The 24,821-nt window shown below is 40.9% G+C and overlaps 1 protein-coding gene across 1 annotated transcript in view; it reads right to left on the bottom strand.

Annotated features, from left to right (window-relative positions):
- The window catches only part of celsr3 (cadherin, EGF LAG seven-pass G-type receptor 3), a 105,029-nt gene that overhangs the window by 9,998 nt on the left and 70,210 nt on the right, over positions 1-24,821 (bottom strand). Inside the window, exons 17-31 of the mRNA XM_056422351.1 lie at positions 24,384-24,567; positions 23,508-23,609; positions 23,319-23,413; positions 22,565-22,774; positions 14,776-14,974; positions 12,236-12,427; positions 11,959-12,145; positions 11,234-11,401; positions 10,327-10,453; positions 8,892-9,098; positions 5,406-5,580; positions 4,385-4,497; positions 3,991-4,070; positions 3,119-3,245; positions 1,096-1,215 (exon numbers count right to left, since the gene is read on the bottom strand). Of these exons, the coding sequence (XP_056278326.1) occupies positions 1,096-1,215; positions 3,119-3,245; positions 3,991-4,070; positions 4,385-4,497; positions 5,406-5,580; positions 8,892-9,098; positions 10,327-10,453; positions 11,234-11,401; positions 11,959-12,145; positions 12,236-12,427; positions 14,776-14,974; positions 22,565-22,774; positions 23,319-23,413; positions 23,508-23,609; positions 24,384-24,567 (2,286 nt within the window). The remainder of the gene's footprint in view (positions 1-1,095; positions 1,216-3,118; positions 3,246-3,990; positions 4,071-4,384; positions 4,498-5,405; positions 5,581-8,891; positions 9,099-10,326; positions 10,454-11,233; positions 11,402-11,958; positions 12,146-12,235; positions 12,428-14,775; positions 14,975-22,564; positions 22,775-23,318; positions 23,414-23,507; positions 23,610-24,383; positions 24,568-24,821) is intronic.

Here is a 24,821-nt window from a genome sequence, read left to right as displayed (position 1 = left end):
GACTGGAAATGGGGTCAATATTTTTCAGCTTTCCATACTCTAATAGACCACCGTGGTCATAAATAACGTATCACACAGGAGCAGTCGAGTCAGAAACGATGCGAATAGTGGGTCATTTGTGTCTTATAATACTTCTGGAAAGGATCACTTATTTTTGCCCTCCATGTCTCAGTGATGGAGAGAAAGAGCTCTCAAGAGAAAATGGGGGTTAAAAGGGTGAAATGAACTACGTATATACTAACACACCTTCACACACACAAACACACAGAAACACACACTGCTAGAAGTGGGGATAAAAAGTAGATTAGATTGTGAACATGCATACACACCTTCTCTCTCCCACTTGCACACGTGCACGCACACACACACACACACTGAGGCTGCATATTCTCTCACTTGCACACGCACACACACACACACACTGAGGCTGCATATTCTCTCACTTGCACACGCACACACACACACACACTGAGGCTGCATATGAAGTTTACTGGATAGAGGTTGGGATAATGAGAAAGACTAAAGAAAAGTGAATGCATTGAGCTAAAACACACATTCAAGATGGAAGAGAGTGAAGAAAAAATGTGAAGGCAGAAAGGGCCACACACACCACATATACACACACACACACACACACTGCACAGTGCTTTTGTAGAAGTGGACCTGAGACTGAGCAGACCCCCACTGGTCAGTATTATTTTCTATCTGGGTCAGCGACAAGCCCTGAAGGCAGGAGAGGGAGGACAGGAACAATGTATGGGTGGATAGAGGGAAGGAGGAATGAAAGGCAGGAGGTCATTTGTGCCGTTGTAGTAATGGATACAGAAAGAATGTGCATTGAGAAAAGACAATACTGTAGAACAGAATAAAACATAATCAATGGCTTTAGGATCATGTAGTGTGGCATCACGGTCTTAGATTCAACCTGCAACAATGACCATCACATTATGATAGTATAACTCATACTGATATATAAATGATTGCATAGTAATGTCAATTTAAACTAAGATATCTGACAACATATCAACTTTTTACGTGAGGCAGACACAAGCTGCAGCAAAACCCCCACCCAATGGGAGGTTGTGTGTAACTCACATTGTTCTGCGGTGGTCTTGGTTGGTCTTCTACGGGGCTCTTCTTACCCAAACAGGCTACACTCCAGGCCTCCTTTACCTCCGAGTTGAACACCGTAAAGACCAGCATCACCGACAGACCCTGAGAGAGCGAGCGGCAGAAGGGAACACTTTAAAGGGCCCATATTATGCCCATTTTTCCACAAGTTGATATGGTTCCTTGGGGTCTGAATGAAATGTTTGTAACATATTTTGGTCAAAATACCACAATAATCATTTCAAACAGCACCCTTTTTACCCTGTCAAAAACACCTCCCCACAGATTAGCCGACGGCTATGAGGCTCTACAACAGTTAATCTCTTGCCAGATCACCCTAACCCTTCTTATATTTTGTGTTTTGTTTTTTGTGTGTTTTTTTTGTGTTTTGTTTTTTTTTATTCTTGTGTGTTGCTGCTACTGACTCGACAAATTTCCCCTTGGGGATTAATAAAGTATATATCTATCTATCTATATCTATCTATCTATCTATTAACCTGTTTTGAGTGCCTGTTCCTTTAAATGCTAATGAGCCAGCTCCCCCCTCCCCCCTCCTCCACGAGATGCGCTCGCCTAGCTGCTGCCTGCCCCGCTAGCCATTACCTTTGTAGAAATATGGCTACTGCAGATGAAGATAGCGTCGTGCAACCATATGGTTTTGAACCAGAGTCAGACCCTGAACAAGTTCGAGAAGTTAGGGCTCAACAGGACGTTTCTGATTGTCACTTCTACATTGTTTTTGTTTGTACATTGGCTAAGGTCTCACAGTCTTGTTAGCGGTTTTGAGAGCGTAGTGGTGCTCGAGATTAGAGTACGTGAATAGTTTGTGCATGTATGAGTATGTAGCAAATACAGTGTGTTTATGTAAGTTACTGTTTGTGAAAGTGTTTGTGTAAATGCAAGTAACGGGAACGCCATAAAGATATAAATGCTACATGAGTAAAGTTCCATCTGTAAACTAAAGTGTTATCTGACAACAGTAAGTGACCAAGCAGGGGCGGGGGTAACGTTTTTACCTCCATTAATTAGCGTTTAAACCTTGTTTACTTATTAAATCTTTGTATTTTATGACTTATGACTTATGTCTGTATTATGAACACAACTTTCAAATAAACTTTACCTGCAAAGTGGTGGTGGGGGCAGGGTTGCCAGGTTTGTGTGACAAAACCAGCCCAAAACCAGCCCAATGGCCAAATAAAATCAGCCCAAAAACCAGCCCAATATCAGAACTCAAAATATGCGCGTGCTAAACCATATACACTGCTTTTAAAGTCCAACAGCATTGCTATCATTGCCAAATGTATTGTAATATCTACAAAGTAACACCAAATGTTTTGTATGCCAGCATTAACAGCAGTTTACGGTAGGATTTGGGTATGAATAAATTATTTCATTTAAAATATGGCTTTTTAATTTAAAGATATTCATGTAATTTGCATGCAAAATAGGTCTACCCGAACCAGCGGACAAAAAATTCAACCCGCGGCAACATTTCAAAAGTAGCCCAATTCCGCGGGAAAACCGCGGACCTGGCAACACTGGCTCGGGGGCGGTCCAAGGCCATGTAGCCAGACTCCCTACATGGGCGTGCTTCAAAATCTACGTAGACGTTGGTGGTGATCCCATTTGACGCACTCAAGCATATCGTTTCTGATATAGAGGAACCACAACAAGCCGCGTGAGGTTTTTTCCCCCAGCGTTTTTGTGTTGGGAGACATGCCAGATACCCAAATTAACTTATATAACCACTAAAAAAGTGGCATTTTCATAATATGTCCCCTTTAAGTTTAAGGCGCTGATCTGCAAGATCCGCGCTGACTTTTCACGATGTCTCGTACTTTGGGAAAGCACCACCGTGTTCTTCTTTTCATCCCAGCAACTATTATTTGGCCAGTCATTTTGACGTACCATATGCGTAAATGTAAAAGCTGTAAGGAACCGGATGAAAGGGGAATCCACGCCAGAGTACACCAACGTTTCTATATTCAGGCATACACTTTGTTCATACCTGCACGAGGCAGAGGACATCAAATATGTAGTAGAACGCCAGGATGCTGTTGTTCACTGACATCAGACCACACAGCCAGCACGAGGTTGCTACCAGCAACAGCAGGAAGGCATTGCGAATAGTCGCACTGGAGAGAGAAACCCAGAGGTCAGAAGGTCGGATTCAGGACGAGACAAACGACATCAACATGTTGCATCTTTACAACTTGGATGCACAATAGAATGACATTGTTCAGCTTTTAGTGGCACCAGCACATGTTTATAATAACTACTTATAAATTACTTTGTTTCATTTCCCTGATGGCTAGTTAAGTAATTAGTTCATTATTGATGACTAGGATAATGGAGAAATTTCGAGACAGAAAAAACTAAAGTAGCAAGAACCATTAGCAAAAAGGCGTGGTAAAGAACCCGTAGGATGAATGCTGACACAGATGTTGAACTGAGAGTGATTTCCTTCTGCCGTTTATGCGCATGTGATCTGATCAATAAGATCATTGTTGATTAGATCAGCATTTACTGAGTGAGACAGATGTATTCTCCTCTGCTCCCTGTTAGTTCACCAGTGACAAACCATTTCCAAAACTACATCCACAACTGTTTTGTAATAAAAAAAACAAATACAAAATACAAGTTTGAAAACTTGTTTGCAAATATTTGTAATTTATGTTGTATAGTGCTTACATTTGTATTTGTCATGCTAAAGCTGGTTTCAGGAAATGCTTTTTGAAAAAAAGAATTATTTACATACATTTCCTAATTTTCATAAGGTACTATCTTTATACACATTTGCATACCATGATCAAAAACGGCCAACAAAGTCCCTTTTAGAAAGTGCTAAACGCCATTTAACCAGAGTGAGCGGGTACTCACATGACAGGGAGCTTCTTAGTCTCCTTCTGAGAGGGGTTGCAGGACATCTTGGCTACAATCATGAAAATCCCTCCGTTCATCTGGATAAAGGGAAATCAATACGAACGGTAAGGCAACTTTATTAAGGCGTTCCAGCTCATCCAATACTGCCGTTAGCAATATCAGTGATGAGGAGAATCAAATGGAAAGTGGACAAAATAGTCATTTGAGTCTATGAAATGCTCTTTTATTCTATTCTGGTTCCTTTTGCTCAGACAGTATAAGAATATACACAAAGAAGTGAGTAAAGAAAAAAACAGAATTCGTACAGAAGAAGTGAAAAAAGTAAATGAAAGGTTAGGGTTCACTATAAGTTTGTGTACGCATATCAGAATAATAGACAAGGGACTGATACCAGAATGACGATGGCTATAGGACCAGCAAAGCTCCATATCAGTTTGTCATAGATGGAGATCCAACAAAAGTCCGGGTTCCCGTATCCCTCTGGGTCCAGGCCCACCGCCAGGCCTGCATCGAAAACACCAGCCAGTCAGATCAGACAGGAAGAGAGAGGCAGTACAGGATGTGACTGAATGGCTTTGGCAGGAAAGGCCTTTTAATCCGTAGCTATTTTTCAAAATAATAATTTTAGGCCACAAAACATAATGTTGAAGAAAATCTGCAGACCGGAAACAGTGGTTGTCAATGTACGATAGTGCCTTCAGACCTCTGTGATGTTGCTATATTTGGTCGCTGGGAGATTTCTGACGTGAACTGTGAAGTCTTAATTCCTTGTTTGGACAACTGTCAAGGTTTTCACATTTATGGGAATGGCATATTTTTAAATTGAATTGCAAAAGTAAGAGAGACATGAAGAGCATGAATAAAAAGGGACAGACAGATTTAAATGCACCTCTGAGCTGGAGGAAAAAGACATGAGCCAACGTGTGTGTGTGTGTGTGTGTGTATTTGTGTGTGGTGGGAGACAGATCCATTCTTGAGGCAAGGTGAAACAGCGGTCGGTGTGTGTGTGTGTGGTGTGTGTGTTTGTGTGTGTGTGTGTGACAGAACGAGCAACAGATAGAGGGGAGTTGACAGCATGTATCCAGGTGAGGCAGGAGACAGCAGACAGAAATGACTTACTTACCATATGTGTCGGGAAAGAAATTGCTTGCCTCTGAGTGTGTATGCATGTATGTATGTGTGTGTGTGTGTGTGGGGGGGGGGGGGGTGTTAGTGTGTTCTGCTATCTCTATATTAAAATGTCACATTAACCTTATCTACAGAGACTTATTGTGAATCTGTGTGTGTTTGTGTGTGTATGTGTGTGTCTGTCTGTGCACATATGCATGACAGTGTGTTGCGGTGGATAAACGAGGATGTGGATGCTTCCCGACAAATTTCAGATCCTACGTGTGTGTGTGTGCGTGTTTTACCTGTAATGATGGCGGGGACGCCCCAGCCAATGGCGTAGTAGAACCTCATCGCACCGTAGTTGATGTTGCGTTGCTCAGTCTGCATGCGGTAGATATGAAGGCCTTCCATGAACATCCAGGCAAAGGTGGACATGAAGAAGTAATGCAGGAGAATGGCCACGACTGTACACAGGAACTGGAGGAGGAGAGAGAGACAAATTAAAGCAAGGGAAACAGGAGAGGTTAGATGGAGATAGTTGGAGAAAGAGAAAAGGAAAGGAGAGGTGAGGAAGAAAAAGATGGCGAGCCATTACAAAATATCAACATTTGCATTGATTGACAGGTGCAGAGCGGACATCTTGGTAACCAACACTTCTGATAAAACACAGCAGGTGCAAGCGATGAAGTAATTGACACTCATCATTTAATTGCTAATGCGACTAATGAACAGTTAGTTAATATCAGTATGTTACATATGTTACATTAATCTATATAAATATAGATTAATGTCTTTATGAATTCATGAGTTGAAATAATAACACCCAGGAGTGCGTATACGATGATTATGTTTACGAAGGAAAGCACCAACAGTAAAAACAGCAATGCATTCAGATCATTTAACTGGTCTGCAACAACATTTCTGTGTAAGTAATATGAATTATAAATATACCATACATTTGGTACGTTACTGATTGATTGATTTTCATCTTTTGAAACAGCGTCGAGGCGCAAGAGAGGATGTCAAATCCGTTTTTTTTAGAGATGCTACAACATAAGTATCTGACCAATGGTTTAGATGCATATTTTCAGGAATGAATTTGAGCATGTTTTGTCGGGGCCGGAGATAAACGTTCAAATCCCTTTTGTCAGTCAAGTGCTGCTGTTTGTTTTGGCAGTAACTTCTCCATGAATACTTTTCTGAGAAATTACCCTCAGGCCGCATTCAAGCTCGTCTAAAGTGGTTTATTTGAACTCTGGGGGATTCGGTCTGTTTTGTTTGTTTAACAAGATGAGGAGAATGCCAATTGAACTCAAGTGTCTCCCAATTGAACACATCTTAAAGTGCACGTCATCGTGCTGTTTTTCACAAGTAAACAATGGAAACTGACACAATAAGGCTGAGAGATATACTGTCTGACAATACAAAAGTGTTCATTGTTTATCTTTTTATAAATTGTATCTATTGCAATGTTGAAACAAATGCAGAGAAAACTGCGGTACGACAATATTTCAGTGAGTTGGACGTGACTTTACATTCGGATTTCAATTTCAATTAACTTCAATTAAATTCAGTTTATTTTGTATAGCCCAATATCATAAATTACGAATTTGCCTCAGTGGGCTTTACAATTTGTACACATACGACATTCCTGTCCCTGGACGTTACATCAGATCAGGAAAAACTACATGTGGGACTGAACGGCCACGTAAATAAAAATCTATGGAGAAGCCGTGCACCAGATAAAACCAACAATATTAATCAATTAAATGTAGATGAATGTTTGACTCTCATCACACTAAGTTTCCATAACTCGTACATTGCCATGATCTATCCTCGGTTATTACAACCAATGACGTAATAATCAGTGAGGTTATGAAGGATATGCACACCTTAAATGCAGTTGATTGAGACTAAGATGTTTATGTATGAATCATTATGGGCCTTAATGTCTGCCACTGGTCCTGTACAATGCATTTATCAACTGCGTTTGCTGTCCCCCTTGTTAGATAAGGTAAAGTCTTTCTCAAAAACATGTTAATTTGTGAAGTATCTAATTTACACAGGAGTATACAAATGGTTATGCCATACATACAGACAGACACCTTATTATGAGCGTATAGGTATTAATGATTTTACAGCTGAGCGCTCTACATCGTTAAGTTAAGGAAAGCAAACTCGTCCTTCCCAGATGAGGATAAAAGAAGCTCAGTACATATTCCAAACGACACAAAAACACACACACACACACTAAAGCATGTCAAAACAAATGTGCACACAAACACACACAACCGCTGCGAGCACTAACATGCTCTCCCAAGCATGATGTACATGAATAACAGAACATATTGTTCACCAGTCCCACCGCTAAGAGCCGTACAGTCGACTTTGTGGGGGATACGGCTTAATTAATTGGATTTCATGCTGAGTGAGCACATATTTTCTTTGTAAGCCTTTTACACACACACACAGACACGCACACACACACACACACACACACACTTGTGATGTAGCAAAAAAGAAAGAGAGAGGGAGAAAACAAGAGAAAGAGGGTTGAGGAGAAAGGTAGGAAGTACTGCGCAGAGTAGTAAGAGGACTTACAACAAAATAACACATATGACGTTGAGAGGCACAGAGTTAGCAGAATGGAACGATGCGATCACATCACTCCTGCATTAGCTGCTCTGCAATGGCTCCCCGTAAAATCAAGAATCACATTTACAATTCTTCTCCTCACCTACAAAGACTTGATTGGTGATGCTCCATCATATCTTAAGGAGCTTGTAGTACCATATTGCCCCATTAGAGAGCTGCGCTCACTAGATGAGGGACTACTTGTGGTTCCTAGAGTCTTAAAAAGTAGAATGGGAGCCAGAGCCTTTAGTTATCAAGCTCCTCTTTTATGGAACCAGCTTCCACCATCAGTCCGGGAGGCAGACACAGTCACCTCATTTAAGAGTCGACTTAAGACTTTCCTCTTCGATAGCGCTTATATTTAGGGCTGAATCAGGTTTTCCCTGGTCCAGCTCCTAGATATGCTGCGTATAGGCTTATAGCTGCTGGGGGACGTTTTAGGATGCACTGAGCACCTGTATCCTCTTCTTTTTCTACTTATGGATGCATTTTCATCTCTCCATCGCACATTATTAACTCTGCTTTCTCTCCTTGTGACTTCACGTTTCATAGGGTCCATTGGACCTGGCTGGGTCTGATGCCATGGCCCTGTTGATGCTCCGCCCACTCCTCTCTACCTCTATCTGCCTGATGGATCATGGAGGTCTGGATCGTGGTCCATACCAACTATTCATACACTCTGTCATATTCATTGAATGTGTTTTAACTCTAATCTGTCCTTCTGTACACATTACATCTATTACACCTGTCCATCCTGGAGAGGGATCCTCCTCTGTCGCTCTCCTGAAGGTTTCTTCCCTTTTTTCCCCGTGAAGGGTTATTTGGGAGTTTTTCTTGATCCGATGTGAGGTTCTGGGACAGGGATGTCTATGTGTACAGATTGTAAAGCACTCGAGGCAAATTTGTAATTTGTGAGAATGGGCTATAAAAAATAAACTGAATTGAATTGAATTGGTGAAAGATATTGGGATATTTGATTATCTCCATATTGCTCAGCCTTTAAATCTGCAATACGTGGGTAAAGAAAATGAGACAGTTGTGAGGCCAAGAGCAAACTTATGTGACCTAAGTTGGGAACGGGAGGGACAGCATTGAAAAAGAAGAAGGCTAGAAAGCAGAAAAACAAGCACACACAACCCCCCACCAGTAGCTACCTGTTGCTCCGTCTGATTGACCCCGAGCAGAAACACCAGCTCCGACAAAAACATGGCTGCCGCTGTGTTGGAATGGATGCTCCTGATGTTGGACTTAAGGCCTCGGAGGCAGGAGAGCACCAGGACAGTGAGGAGGAGGGCCAGCATGGAGAGGCACAGGGAGGAATATGTGACCATGGCCAGCGTCTCCAGATCCCCCTCCAACTGCTGCTCAAATCGAAGGGAGAGAGGGAATTATAAAATGTATATTATTTTGGTAAGAGTAGATGGAAAGGATGGGCAGAGGAAAGAAGGGGAGTAGTAAGAGAGATAAAAAGTGTAAAATGTGACGGCGAGGAAGACATAGGTAAGAGAAAAGTAAGATTGAGAACAAAGATTAAAAAGGGGAAATAAGGCAAAGCTGAAAATGAATCATTTTAATTGGGTGAAATGCTGCTACTTGAGTCTGGGTAAATGCCTTTATCTGTCTGGCCTCACTGAGTGTGAGCTGACAATATTTATGGCAGAAATATTCAAATATTTGGAAAGCGAGTAATTAAAATGAAGTCTCTGCACCAGCCCTCCAGTTGTTTAAGATTCATAAAAAAATCAATAGGGTTAGTTAATAAATTATTGTTAATTATGATATGCAACGCTGTTTAACTGCACACAACACTGGCTGCTTTGTAATGCTGAGTATTAAAGGTTTTAAAAGGATTGAGAGAGGCAAAGTATCTCTGTGTTTAAACTATTTAAAGTAATTAATGTCTTTATTATGAGCAATTGTCGAGGCATTTGAAAGACATAATAAAAACAAGCAAACGACTCCAACAACCGCCGGAAAAAAACTTGCCGCCCTATTTATCTCAAAAGCATGAAATACATTCTGATAGCTGCCTTTGCATGCACAGAGAGCATTTGCTCCAACTAAACACAAAAACACCCTCAGAATTGCATTTTGGCAAATTGAGCACATCACCAGTACCCCCCCCCCCCCCATTGTTCTGGATTTATGATGATTAATACACATCTCATTGAAGTGCAATATTCAATGTAAACCATTCTTTAAATTCAGCACAAGGCAAGAGGTTTCTGATTCCACAAGATCCCCATCTCAAAGGCACCATCACTTAGTATGCTGGGACGAGCAGGGGGCTTTCATTAAACCGTCTACAGCTGTAACAAGACTTCCTTTAGCCCTCAGAATGTCAGGCAGGATTAACTCGCTGGGATTTCAAACTGTTACACCGACTACAATGCAAGCAATTAACGGCGGTTCAAAAGAAGAACTCTGAGAGACACTGGATAAACCAGATGTGCGTTGTCACACACTGCATGATCACTGATAGGAAATGTACAATTAATCCACGACATGCCTCATTATGATAGCGAGGCACGTGAGTTAAATAGAAGATATGTAGCGCACATACAGTATAAGTGAATAGTGACAGCTAACCTCTCTATGGGAACTGTCCATCAGCACCCCGAAGGTGCCCAGTCTCTGGCACTGACAGCGGACATGGGAGGTGTTCCTGTACACCACCATGCAGTCCCTAACAGTCCAACAGCCTCCTATCTCATACCTGCAGGGAGAGACAGATGGTTATTAGTAAAAGGTCAATTTTAACAAAAGGGCAGACACAAATACATGATCACACTATCTGTATCCTCTGTGCCAAAACAATATGTTTTATGCAAGTTTATGATGTATCATCATTAACAGGACGAGTAACAATACAAGAACAAAAATGTTGCTGCTTGTGTGTGAGGCAAGGACTTCATGCTCTCTCCTGTCGGTGAGCAGATACGTGTGTGTTACTGGTGTATGTGGCACTGAGTAACAAGGTAACATGCTATATTGCAATTTCATTTTGTTTTGTGATTTAGGTGCAGGCCCTGATGTGGTCAATGGAACCCCTATGTGAATTAAAATATGTATAGGTTTGGATTGACAGCAGATTGTGTTTCACAGCGCTACTTCCGTACTTATAATAAATATTGTGCATGCCGGCTGTCTGACACGGCAAACGCCATGCAAATGAACCATCTTTGTTGTTATTGGTTACACCTCTGCTTTTCCTAGTGGCTGCCATAAGTCTGGTGCAAGAAAGTTTAAAGGCAGATATTGAATATATTTCATACTGAAAAGCAAAACCCAAACTCAACCAATTAAGATTATATTTTTAGGTAAAAAAATACTGTAATTCCACAACACATTGTATAAAGATGAAGAATATATCATATTATCAATATATGTATAGTGTAACATCATTGTATTCAGTTGTCGTGTTTCTGTGTGTGTGTGTGTGTGTGTGTGTGTGTGTAGGAATATATGAACCAGAGTAAGCGTAATCAGGACTCACTGATTGCTGTGGTTCCACTGCACACACAGTGGCTTGCTGCGATTGGCTGTCTCCAGCAGCTTGAACTCAAGCAGGATGGGCTGGTCCAAGTGCCCACCCACAAACGTCTGGTTGTTGTAGACAGAGATACTGACTACTGGGGAGTTCATTACCGGGTGTCTGGGAAGCCTGAGAGAGAGAGAGAGAGAGAGAGAGAGAGAGAGAGAGAGAGAGAGAGAGAGAGAGAGCAGTTACTGTACATATACTTAATCAAACCGAAAGCAAAGTTTGATGTCCTGGTAATGACAGTAAAAATAAAGGCAAATTCAAGGGGAGCGCAGACGATATGCTAGACTTAAATGACTGTTTATTGACATCAACTGAAAGTTGGAGTGAACTATAAACTCACTAGAGGAGTATACTGGGAACAGCTTCTCAGATCCAAGGAGTTGCTCCTTTTTTGCCTGTGTCATTCTGTTACATTGAAAATCAAATATCTTTGTGTATGGTCAGACAATTTGCAGATATCACCTTTTTTCCATCATTTGGAGATGTATTTTTTTGGTATAAATTTCTGGCAAGTTAAAGATACATATAGCTGTGCAGACTGTGTTTCTGTCATCCTCCTGCTATATAAAAGTAATTCTGGTTTGCTGCTTGCTGCTGAATAAAGGACACACGGGAAATGTCTCCTTGCTTTCTCCTGTAATCTGATTTGTATTTTTCCGAGTGTGATTGATTCCCACCTCACTCCTCGTCGGTCTGTGTGGTACTTGGGAGGGAGGGCGCCGCCCAGACTTCGATAGATCAGCAAGATAACGATGGTGATGGGCGGCTCTGGCATTGAAACAGTGCGTCGGGCTGCAGTGTATTCTCCTGTCTGATTGGCTGAGATACTGATGGGGGCCAGAGCAGCGTTCTGAGGGGCCAAGACTGAAATGGAGAAGTCTGGTGAGTATTTTCTCTTAGTTTTGCCCACTTACACAATCAAGCTTTTAATTACAGGTGTGCGTCTGTTCTTACGCTCTTTCTCGGTGCGCTCCTTCTCTTTCCAGTTGTGTAGTTGTTGCTGTCGTTGTGGCACCAGGGCAGCAGGGGGCAGTATCACATGAGTGTTAGGATCCCACAAAGCTTGGCCTCGGAACAGGGAGGTGTGGTAACGTGGGAAACGCCGGCGTACATGGGTCTGATTCTCCAGACGGTCTAGGTTCATGACTGACAAAACAAACAGGAGCAATAAACACACACATTTGGAAACAATCGGGTGGCAAGTGTTTGTTAATGTGCAGTGTGCATAAACCTCCAATCAATGATTCCCTAAATGCCTGCGGAAGATGACAAAGACCTTTATTGAATAAAGTGCAGGCTCTTCCAACAAAACAGTCAGCACTGCTGAGTTATTTCTCATATTGAGCTTATTTGCTAAATACAGGTTAGCAAGTTGAAAGTTACTTTTACATCACGCATTCATGACTCCCACCATCTGACATTGTGAGGAACTGTGAAAGGGTGATTATAGGCCTATGTCCACTGGAAGAGCAACATCCTTTATCCTGTTTTATGCTGACCTGTATGTCTCAAAATTAAAGTGTTACAAGTGTATTGTTGCTAAATCTGCAGCTCTAACGCACATTTGAAACCTCTCTAAATCAACAGTTGATACAAAAGTTGGACATTAACCATTCAATACTCGTCATGTTTGAATTGGTCCAAACCGACAAAAGCAAAAATGTGTCCTTTCAGCTTTCTGACAGCTGGAAACCATGAAAAATATGTAAAAGTAGATTTGCTAGCTTTACTCAAATTAGGTAATTTCTCTGAAAACCTTAAAACGGAACCGCTTCAACCGTTTCAATACACCAATTGAATCTCTGTGGACTTGGGAATGTGTAAACCTAATACAGGGTCCATAAACGCGCACGCACACACACACACACACACACACACACACACACACACACACACACACACACACACACACACACACACACACACACACACACACACACACACACACACACACACACACACACACACACACAGGACCAGAGGAACTGTTGTATTATGGGAAATCAGGTGGGAAACAGGAAGTACATAGTCAATGTGGAGCATTCAATAATGTGGGAACACTTGACCAACCAATCAGATATGGAATAGCACTCAATACTGAGAGAGAAGGAGAAGAGACGCTACTCAATATAAGAGACGTGTGTTATATCGGTGTGTGTGTATATATGTGTGTGTATAGGTGTTGTGTGTGTGTGTGTGTGTGTGTGAGACGATAGAGTGTCTGTTTTTCAGATTAAATATTTTTGATGGTGAAACAAATGGTTTATTATCAAAATAAAATTGCAGATTTGGCATATTAATGATCACAAACAACAAGAAAACAGATGGGTGTGTCAGGTCAATCCATATCTTTGTAAACGCTATCCATTCCATCCCATTTGGCTGAGAGCATCAACTGTCTGTGTTTGTGTGTGTAGGAGTGTGAACGTCGGCTGTATTTCTTATTCCTTCTGCTTTCAATGCCGTTAAATCTATGATCGCCGTCTGGGAATATGCATCATGCTGTCAGTTCTAGTTTTTCTAACAGAGTTTTGGTTGTAATCCAAAGGGGAAGCATAAATAGTGAAGAGAGATGAGAGATGAGAGTTACATACAGCAGGAAATTCAGACTGGCCAAGGGAGGCAAACCTTTCTAATATTTTCTTCAGGTCTGGGATTAACCAAACGACTTACCAAACTAATCAGGAAGAAGCTGGTGAGGCAAGATTCATTAGCTGGTAACTTTGATGAGTTTCATGAGTTTTGGATAGGTGGTGATTTATAGGAATCCAATCTGAGTGTGTAGCTGAGAGCAATACCTGAGTGTGAAATTCATTGTCTGGCTTCATCCCTGCCAGAGCTGTTGCTGTTGCTATTTCAACACCGGGTTGTTGTATGCGGCACAGATTTATTCTAATGGTATTTTTAACACTGCAAAAGTGACAGAAAAATGTGGAAAAGAGAAAGATGCACAAGGGTGCCAGAAACTAAATGACACAGGGCACATGGCCAAACCTGTGTGTGTGTGGGTGTGTGTGTGTGTGTTAATGTCTGTTACTCAATGTGTATGATCATGTGCATGTTTCCTCTGTAAATCTAAATGATGTGTGCCGGAAAGTGCTACAGTGCTTCGGGGTTTGTGTGTGTGTGTGTGCTATAAGCTTTAAATGGTGTGTGTATGTGTGTGTGCAATAAGCTTTAAATGGTGTGTGTATGTGTATGGGTGTGTGTTTGTGTGTGTGTGTGTGTGTGTGTGTGGGAGTGTGAAATTCATCTCTCTGTCCTGCTGCCATCATCATTTGCATTCGTGCTGTTCATCTCCTTTTTTACACCGAGTCATTCTAAAGCTGATTTCACAGCAGCGATTTACATTATGAGAACACTGCTGTAAGTCATCTGTAAAGATTTTGATTTGAATACTGCCTTAGTCTCTTGTATTGGGCCTGAGAAAGGATTAGCTTTTGTGTTGTGCCCGAGTGTGTGTGCGCGTGTGTCTGTAATCCTTCTTAACTCACCTATGTTTGGAGCAACCAGTGCCACAGGGTTGAGGTAGGTGAGCTTCATGTTCCGGGCCAGAATCTGGGCGTACTGCTCCAGCAGCTCCGTCAGCTCGGCCGGACCGCCACCCGGGATGTGGTTCTGACTCTGAGCGAGGGCCCGCCAGAGCCCAGATGTACCGGGACCCAACAGCACACTGCAGCCCCGCACAATGTTCTGCAAGCAGTAGAAGGAGGCACAATCAGTGAAATAAAAAAGGAAATAAACTGAGTTTGGCTTTGCAGAGTCCGCTTCTTTTGACAATTTCTGAGAAGAAAGTAAACACATGGGCGTATTTATTAGAAACAACGAAAGAAAACAATAAGATACTGGATAGAAAAACGTGTCAACATCCTGGATCAGGAAAAGGAAAGAGAGATGGATGATTTGAAGATATGACATGTGTGCCCATTTCCATCAACTGATTTGGAGCCAATAAACAGGAGTGTAGTTTAGAGGATGAAACTATAGGCTACGCATTGCTGTAGAAAATGTTCTGTTTTTAATCCATCTACAAGAGGAAATAATGAGGTCTTCAGGTATTTGTTTCAGTTGGGATCATTTTAATTATTCTTTTATGTCAGCTACGGTTGGCCATGTTACCTGGAGCATCCAGCATGAACAGAGGCAGTGAAACAGGAGAAAGACAGAACTTAAGTGCGTTACTAATTCTGGTCGAGGAAACAAAACATTGGATGTACGCCTCCTTGTCAAGCCTTTTGACGGGCTGCTGTGACCAGGACTATGACAACATGGTCAAAAAGTATGAACGGGACTTAAAAATAGCATCCAAACAAGTCTAGACTTCAATTATAGTTATGTTTTCCTTGATTTACATATAATTGTTTGTGTCTCTGGATGGAAACCTGTTAAATGTCTGCAAGGCCGTGTAGTCTAGACTATAAAAATATATAAATATATATATATACACTACCGTTCAAAAGTTTGGGGTCATCCAGAGAATTTTGTGTCTTCCATGAAAACTCACTTTTATTTATCAAATGAATTGAAAATTGAATAGAAAATATAGTCAAGACATTGACAAGGTTAGAAATAATGATTAATATTTGAAGTATTAATTTTGTTCTTCAAACTTCAAGCTCAAAGGAAGGCCAGTTGTATAGCTTATATCACCAGCATAACTGTTTTCAGCTGTGCTAACATAATTGCACAAGGGTTTTCTAATCAGATATTAGTCTTCTAAGGCGATTAGCAAACACAATGTACCATTAGAACACTGGAGTGATCGTTGATGGAAATGGGCCTCTATACACCAATGGAGATATTTCATTAGAAACCAGACATTTCCACCTAGAATAGTCATTTACCACATTAACAATGTATAGTGTGTATTTTTGATTAATGTTATCTTTATTGAAAAAACAGTGCTTTTCATTGAAAAATAAAGACATTTCTAAGTGACCCCAAACTTTTGAACGGTAGTGTACATATATATATATATAAATGTATAAAGATATATTTATATAGTCTAGACTACACAGCCTTGCAGACATATCAAAGATCAAGAGAGAGAGAGCAAAAGAGAGAGAGAGAGAGCGAGAGAGAGGGAGAGTGCTAAATATGTTTCCCTGCAGTCTGACTACACCAGACACAATAAGGAACAGTAGCCTCCCAGAATGCTCTGGGGATGAAGAATACACAAGAAAACCTTCAGACAAACAAGGAAAACACCTTGCTTCTGAGGTCTTAAAAAGACCACTAAACATGTGCAGTCCAGTTTCCATTGGTCGTGTTTAGAGACAATCAGAAACTGAAATACATTACTAATTACAATATTTATTCATGGCAAATGTGACGGTGGAATCTTAAGTTCCACAAGAGTTCATACGGTCTGAATTTATCTGTTGAAAAGAAAAGGGGGGGAAACAATGGAGGTTGACAAAAGGACAGAGACGTGAAGAGTTTTAAAGATGCAGCAGATGATAGGATTATAGAAAGAGAAGGAGGCAGCATGGAGAACATGTTGGAACATAATGCCATCCCAAACATTCAATATTAAAAGTGTTCTTTCAAATGAATTCCCTTCTCTTCTGAACAGTCATTTATGCTGCAGAGGAAGAATTATGGGCAATTAGGAACATTGGTCATTTGTGCATTGGTGCCATAATGAATATCAGATGTTTTTAACGAACACATGGATAGAACATATCAGATTCAAATTTCTCCGCCTTATTTTAAGAGACATGACAGATGTCTTCCTCCACTCACCGCTTCATTCCTGGAGTGAAAACTCTTCTGCCCTCCCTTTGTTTCTACTGCAGCCACTGGCCCTGTTACTATAGTAACTGTGTTCGACGTTACCTGTTCGTCTGGGTTAATAACTGTGGTTTTAATTTGAGGTGTCAAGTATTTCCAGATATATTGTATATATTTTTGTTAATGGTGAGAAAAGAAATAGTCTGCCTGCAGCTCCACATTCAGTGGTGCTAGGGTAAAACCACCGCCGCCTCATTAACTCTACATGATGGTGAATTTAGAGCCAGAGGTTGAGGAATTCAGGTGAATTAATCTTTTTGTTCTCCGGAAACTACAAGATGGTAATAATAAAAATCTGCATTGCACTATTGTGACAACAGATAGCTGTTTTACGCTGACGACCAAATACACACCTACGGCCGTGTTTCTGATTTACTGTCAGGTGAAGTGGGAAAGTGAAATTTGATGACATGAAAGGAAAAAGGTTTTCATTTCACTCACTATAGGATGCCATTAATGCTCCTGCTGTGTTGTGTGGAGGGTAAAATGTTTCAAATTGGGTGTTTCCACAACATATATACATAGGGTGTATTAAACTTTTACATTGTGTTATATTAGACTTAAAATACATCTACAAAGATGATTAAGAGGGCACACACAGCTCTCTCTCAGACAAGGGTCAACAATGCCAGACAGAGATAGACCCAGCGGCCTTGGGCTGCTCCAATCTTAACCGGTAGAGAGGAGACTGCAGAGCGAGGACCAGGAGGCTCAGACACAATAACGATAAGAGGAGTAACGAGGGGGAGACGTCAGCAAGAAACCTCCACATTCCTTAAAGTAACCGGCTTGGACTGGGACAGAGGTCACACTGAGTGACGAGAACTAATATGTAATGAGGGAGTGGACGGAGGCGGCACCTGCATTGAGTCTGATGTATAAATAGTAGTGCTGTGAAAAATAACGCGTTAACTCAGTTAATTAAATTACAGGTTTAACTAGTTATTTATTTTTAACGCATTTAACGCATGCGCAGAATGAGCTTCCAATCCGTCTGTTGTTGGTCGTCTCTAACCAGCAGCATGTCATTCTGTCTCTAGTGTCGCGTTAACACGACTCCGATCTCCGTCTCGCGCGCCGCAGAGCTCGGATGCCGGCGTGTGCGTGCACATCGGGACGAAAAAAAGTCACTTGCACCCCCCCCCACCCCCTTTCTCTCGGCTCGCGGCGCGGCAGAGCTCCGATGCTGGCGCGCGCACTGGTGAGCAATGCAGGGCTCTCATTGAGCGTGAGACTCACGCATTTCGGTCTTAACTCACGCACTCCCGCCACACATCGTATTTCTCACGCTGAAAAAAACTCTCGGCTCTTTAATGTTTTAATGCAGGGGTGCTCAATATGTCGATCGCGGTCGCCGCAGAGCTTCGATGCCGGCGCGCGCATCGCTCTGTCGCGCGAGCCGAGAATTGTTGACGGGGGGGGGTAGACGAAAATTACAGGGTGACGGGTGGAGATTTCCCCGTTATAATAGGAGGGGAAACACTGGAGTTGATAAGCGTGTCTTCTTGTCTGATCAATACGCAACTGTGAGGTGCGCGAATGGACCGAGCGGCCAGCTGCTGATCACTCACTCCACGAACAGACGGTGCGCTCGCAGCGCACCAAAACAATTTTTCGGAGCACCGAAGACCCATTTTGACCCAGGAAAAACCCTGAATGTATATATGGGATTAATCATGATTAATCCACAGAAACCTGTGATTAACCTGATTAAAAATTGTAATCGTTTCACAGCCCTAATAAATAGTATGTCAATGTGTTTGTTCGAGGATTGGAAAAGACAGATGTGGAGGGAGGTCGTTGTCTTTAATACCGGACCCAGACCAGGTTTATTTGTGAAACTGTTGGTTACAAATAAATCTACGTGAATTGAACTCTGATCCAAACTTTCTGTGTCCTGTGGGTGTTTGATTACTGAGGTCCAGTGAGTGAGTATTCTGTGGCGTCTCACCAGCAGTCAGATAGGAGAGAGATACAAGTTTATATGCATCAGGTTAAGAGATTAGTCAGAATGGACCAAAAAGGAAGAAATCCAGCCACAACAGTTGCTATAGCAACTGTCCTGTTTAGCCAAAGATGATATATTGATCACATGAAGCGGTGTACTGTATTATGCGTATGGTATCCGACTGTGATGCTTTTTAGTGCCCCAACAAAATGCTCATGTTCATTTGACATTGCCAATGAAGGACTTGGAAAACTAAAACTAAATCAATATTGGTTATTCTTTTGATTTTGTGATTAAGGAGTCATCCCCTTACTGCTGTAAGAAGAGGAAGTGAATATCATACAGGATGGCATCTTTTCTCCTTTCTTCAGTGAGATAACTGGTGCCACTGTGTATGTGGGAATTCAGCATCTGCAACAAGTGTGTATTAAACCAGATAAAGGTGTGTGCTTTTTATGTTATTGTTCACCTCAGAGGGAAAAGATACACTTGTCTACCCACTGAAATTATAGCAGAAAAGATATTACGTGGTGGTTACACCTCATGCCATAAACCAGATGCAAGAATCCCAAAAATGTAAATGACCATTAATTCTGTGTTTTGGAAAAAGAAAAAAAAAGGTTTATGCAGCAAAGTCTTAAAAAATGTGTGACAATAATTACAAAAAGACAATCTTTGAATCGAACGATGGCATGCTACTATCACATTCACTCAGTTTCTATAGCAACTGTGCTTAGTTGTAACAGCAGCATGGATGGTTTCAGCACTGCACGGTGTGGCTACAGTTGTCATCAGGTGGCTAAATTATCTATGTTATCATACATTGTGAAATGCTTCTCTGGGGCAATTGTAAAAAAAATAATTAAAAAGAGAGAAGGTAAAACTACCCTTTTTTAATTAATCATAAACGAGCTGGAGCTCATCACTGCTTCTAATGCTACTGCTACTATAGAGGTGTACCAATACATCCTATACACTTGAGGATCGTGGTATTATGTTTCGTGATAGTGTATTGATTGATTCTCAAAGACACTACATATATTATATTGTATGTGATTTGAAGACTGGGTCTGAATGATAATTTCAACATGATGTATCTGTTCTCTTCTGTGGAGCTTTGCCACTTTCCAGTTTCCACTTTTAAATTACCACCTTTCATACGTTGCTGGCATTTTAGTCTCTCGCATTCATGTAAATTTACTTAAAACATTTTCACATTGGTAGAACGTTTTTATTATGTTTTCAATTAAAAATGTCATCAAATGATAAGCATAATTTTAATTTATTTCTCTCTGCAGTTAATTATGATGGTTGTCCAAAGACCATCACTCAGGGGATCAATATGTTCTATGTTTAGTTATGGCTGATATTTACTTGCCATTTATCTCCATTTTTGCATATTCTATCTTGTTGTATATGTTGTACATTTTTTATATATTCAATGTGTTTAGTTTTCCTTGAGGGTTTCTACAGACCAGTGAAAAGCAACCTAAGGCATGTGTAGCAGCTTAACCAATGGCAGTCTGGCAGTGCCCTCTCATCCACATGCCAAATGACTTATTCCACAGCCATTGGCAGTTATATTCTGATATGGTGCCATAATTAAACTCTGATGTTCATGTGGCACACTGATTATCAAGAAATACCCTGAATGTGTAGCTGCATAAGTTCACCTGATTGATGCCCGTTCTCTGCATTAAGGCCAATCAAGTGATGCTTCTTTAACCTTGAGTGCTGCTACATTCACCTGCGTGAATCTTGACTTGTAGAAGGTCTCTGATCAAAAAACAAAGTATGAAATAGAATTTTGCGCAGATTTTTGTGCGCGGATGCTTTTTTCACTGACTAAGATAGGTTATTAAAACTGAATGAATGAAAATAAATATACTATCGTCAACATGTCAATTTTGCATAAGTGTTTCCATAGTGACATGCCATGTGCCAATTACTGAAACAAGAGCCAGTAAATTGAGTAGTTTAACAGCTAAAACATGGGTTTTACTTTATGTTGTATGGTCAACATATTTCTTGTCAGACAAAATTGTGTGTTGGCTGACAAGTGTAAGCTAAATATTTATATAACAATTATAAGGAGAAGTCTGCTGGTGCCTTTATGTCAAAACGGCAACCAGCTAAAATAACTCTGTCTCCGCTCCTGCATCTTAAGCTGAAACACTCGTATCAGGTAAAATGAGACTCTGTCAGTTAATATGGGGAGATGACACGTTGCAGTATTTCATGAGCTACTGTCACTGCATTGCCATAGCAATGTTACCTCCCATTTCAGAGAAAATACATCACTTTGTACCATCTCGTCGCCAGGTCTGTACCCCATAAAAGTTCACTATATCAATCATATCTGCTGTTTTAAATAACGGCTGATATTATTGTTTTCTGGCAGATTCTCTGCAGAGTTGGAAGTAATACACTGTTGAGTGGAAATCTGGTTTAGTTCTTAAAATAAGTTAAATGTCATATTAACAAATCAAATATCAATTTGTCATTAGTTTGGATTCTTTTTTATTAAGAATGCCGATAAAGTTGGTTCCGAACAGAGCTGGTACGGTGGCAGTGATGCGTTTCATAACATGTTTAGAGTTTCATTAAAATCAACAGCACCAACTGATTATTAGCTTCACACTTGACTATTTTGTCCATCTTTCAAACAATCTTTCACAACATGCCCTCTTACTAATAGTTGTAGTTTAAATGTGATCATATATAATCATCAAAACTATTTGACAATTCCTGACATCTTTCTCTGACTCTTAGTAGTGTTTGTTGTGTCAAATAATTTCCCCAATAATTTCTGGCTGTGGTCATAAAAGTCAAGGAAAATACGCCCTACATCTTTTCCGAACCACTTTTTCCTTTACTTCAAAAGAAGACTTCATGAAGTAACAGAAAGAGTGTTAGATTTCACAAGGACCAGCGCAGTGCTTAGAGTATCTGCATTTGCACAAGGCTACAGATGTTTGGTTTTTAAGCAACTTAAAAACGCATCAGAACTGAATCCAGTGACAACCTCGATGCGGTACAATTAAAGTGAGGCTTCAAAGGTTGCAACGTTATTGGTGTTGCTTAAAATGTTGCTGCCGCAATCATTTCATAAAGGATGGTCCAGTTAGCTCTGGTCCAGAAAGCATAGAAGCACCTTTCTATTCACATTCAGAGAATACCACTAGTTCTTATCGTGGCTGTCACTTTAATCCTTCTGAGTTATTTAACTCAGGTAGGAAGAAGAAAAAAAAAAAACTATTGACTCGCAGCTCTATCTCCTGTCAAAATGAGAGTGCTGCTCTTTACCCGAAGGTGTTTCTTGAAGTGAATCATAACAGAAAAACAACCCTTGTTAATGGAAACCACTGTGTATCCCCATGTCTTCAACTGTATGCCATTTCTGTAAAACGTTACACCTGCCCCAACTTCTCCCTGCTCTCACCCTTCTTCAGAAACGCATCAGCAAACACCAGAGTAAAAGCACACAGAGAGTCTGAAAATGAGTGAAAAGGATCATTGGAGTCATGTGTTCTCCTCCTTACCTCATTGAAATGTGCATCCTGGGTAGCCGTGAGCCCGAAGCCACTCTGTTGAGTCTCAAAGCTCAGGAGGCGGGACAGCAGCCGTTCAGCAATCTGCAAGTCATTGCCGTAGAGTCGGGAGGTTGCCTCGGTGACGTCACGGAGCTGGTGGGCAAGTTTCTTTTCCATGATGGTGTTCAGTTCGGTCTCATTCCGCTCCAGAGAATCAAGCTGAATATGCAGACAGCAACCACACATGAAAATGTGAAGCAAAACAACTTTTTGACATGTATTTTAGAATTACTGGCATTTAACGATATTAATATGCAAAGCAACACGATAGCATGTCTATAAGAGGTATTGTTGCTTTCAAAGTTTCTCATAAAATATCTGCAGTTACTTGCAAGTACTTTGTTGGAATTAGCGTATTATGTCCTACCCAATCGTGTTGATATTTTTATACACAAGTTTAAAGCTGGTCTACTTCTGACTTTAACTTGAACTTGTCTGTGCACTGATCCTATTGTTATAAATAAAGGAACATTAGACTCCCGTAATTGGAGTTTTGATTTTCCAAGTTGACATCCAACTATCAACAGATGGGTTCCCGTAACAATTTGAAACAAAATGAGGTAACGGTGTTCAAGCAAACTGAAAGATTTGATTTGAACAGAACATCCTAGGATTCAGCACTTTTCCAGGTTAGTTTTGGGACCCATGGAGACATTTACATATATACTGTATTTAAATGTATTCGTGGTTTTACTCTACATACAGCAGCATTGAGCTCCACAAATGGAGGTGAGGTGCAGTTGTAAAGGTCTGGCTCCAGCCACCCTCTCTCCACATCGCAGTGTCTGATGGCAGCACCTGTGGGGGGAAGAACAGGAAGACTTTTCACAAGGACTAGATGGCATATGAGTATATAACATCGTCATGCCAATGTGTCTGAGTGTGTACGGACCGACAGAGCCTTTGGGACAGGGCACTGCTGCAGGAAGGTTGAACTTGGTCCGAGGCCACCAGATCCCCTGAGTGATGGTCTTCGGACAACCATCATAAATAACTGTAGAGAGAAAGAACATTATTTAAAATGATGCTTATCATTTGATGAACTTTTTGATTGAAAACATAATAAGAATGTAGTAATAATGTGGACTTTTTTATTTTAACTTGGCACAGGCAGGGAGGTAAATGAATGCGAGAGACTAAAATACCAGCAAAATAGAGAAAAACAGATAGATCGAATTAACTGGAAGATGAATATCACTAAACTTAATAGTTTCTTCGTTATTGTATGCTTGGACAGGTTTGTATGACAAGAATGCCAATTTTTTAAAGACAGAACAAAAGAAGAAGCCAAAATGCTATGATTACACAGTTATGAATAATTATGGTGGACATTCAGTATTGCATCATTATTTACCTTTCACATCTGTTTGTATATATAGATTATTTACTGGTTTGAAATCCATCTTGAAAATTGACAGTTTTCTGCACCACTGTCAAAGGGAAAATTCTACGACAGAAGGTTACACATAATGTCGGCTATTGTTGGAGAACAAAGCGTTCAAATTGAACTTGGCAAACTATTGTCAAAAGCAGATACATTTTGTCAATCATTTGGTTCTTTTTTTCAATGACCCACATAGGCACTGCGAGATGTTTTTATTCATTACAATAAAGTGGTTGGTGGAAATAGTAATTTCACATACATTGCGGTCCTCTAGTCAAAACAATAATGTGTTGGCTCACCTTCTACGAGCCAACTTGCTGTTTGTTATTAATAATTAAGTTGCCTTCTGAAAATATCTGAATCAAAGAATAGAAGCATTCTCACCGCCACAGCCTGAATTAGTGACTTCAGCGAAAGGGCTGTCGCATAAATTGCACTGGCGACCAATCACGCCAGGCCTGCACTGGCACTGGCCCGTCTCTGGGTCACATGACCGCGAGAAGGAACCCACCGGGTAGCAGTCACAAGGCAGGCAGGTGTCAGAGCCTCGCTCACGATAGTGAAACTCCTGAATGTGTACACACACACATACACACACACACACACAGGTTATGCATTACTTATTTATTTGGCACACAGATCAAACTCAGTCAAACACATGGAAAATATCACAAGGCCAAGAATAGTGTCAACAATTGTATCATTACATGCATGAGGGCCAGATATGTATAATGGCTTGAACAGAGACATGAATACAATACTATCAAGCCATGTAGGATGCGCAGAAGAGCCAGAGAAGGAAAGAAGTACATTATTTAGTCT

This window comes from Pseudoliparis swirei, chromosome 9, assembly GCF_029220125.1.
Source record: "Pseudoliparis swirei isolate HS2019 ecotype Mariana Trench chromosome 9, NWPU_hadal_v1, whole genome shotgun sequence".
NCBI classification, from domain to species: Eukaryota; Metazoa; Chordata; class Actinopteri; order Perciformes; family Liparidae; genus Pseudoliparis; species Pseudoliparis swirei.
The sequence above is the reverse complement of the archived record's forward strand: the minus strand, read 5'-3'. Positions and strand labels throughout refer to the sequence as shown.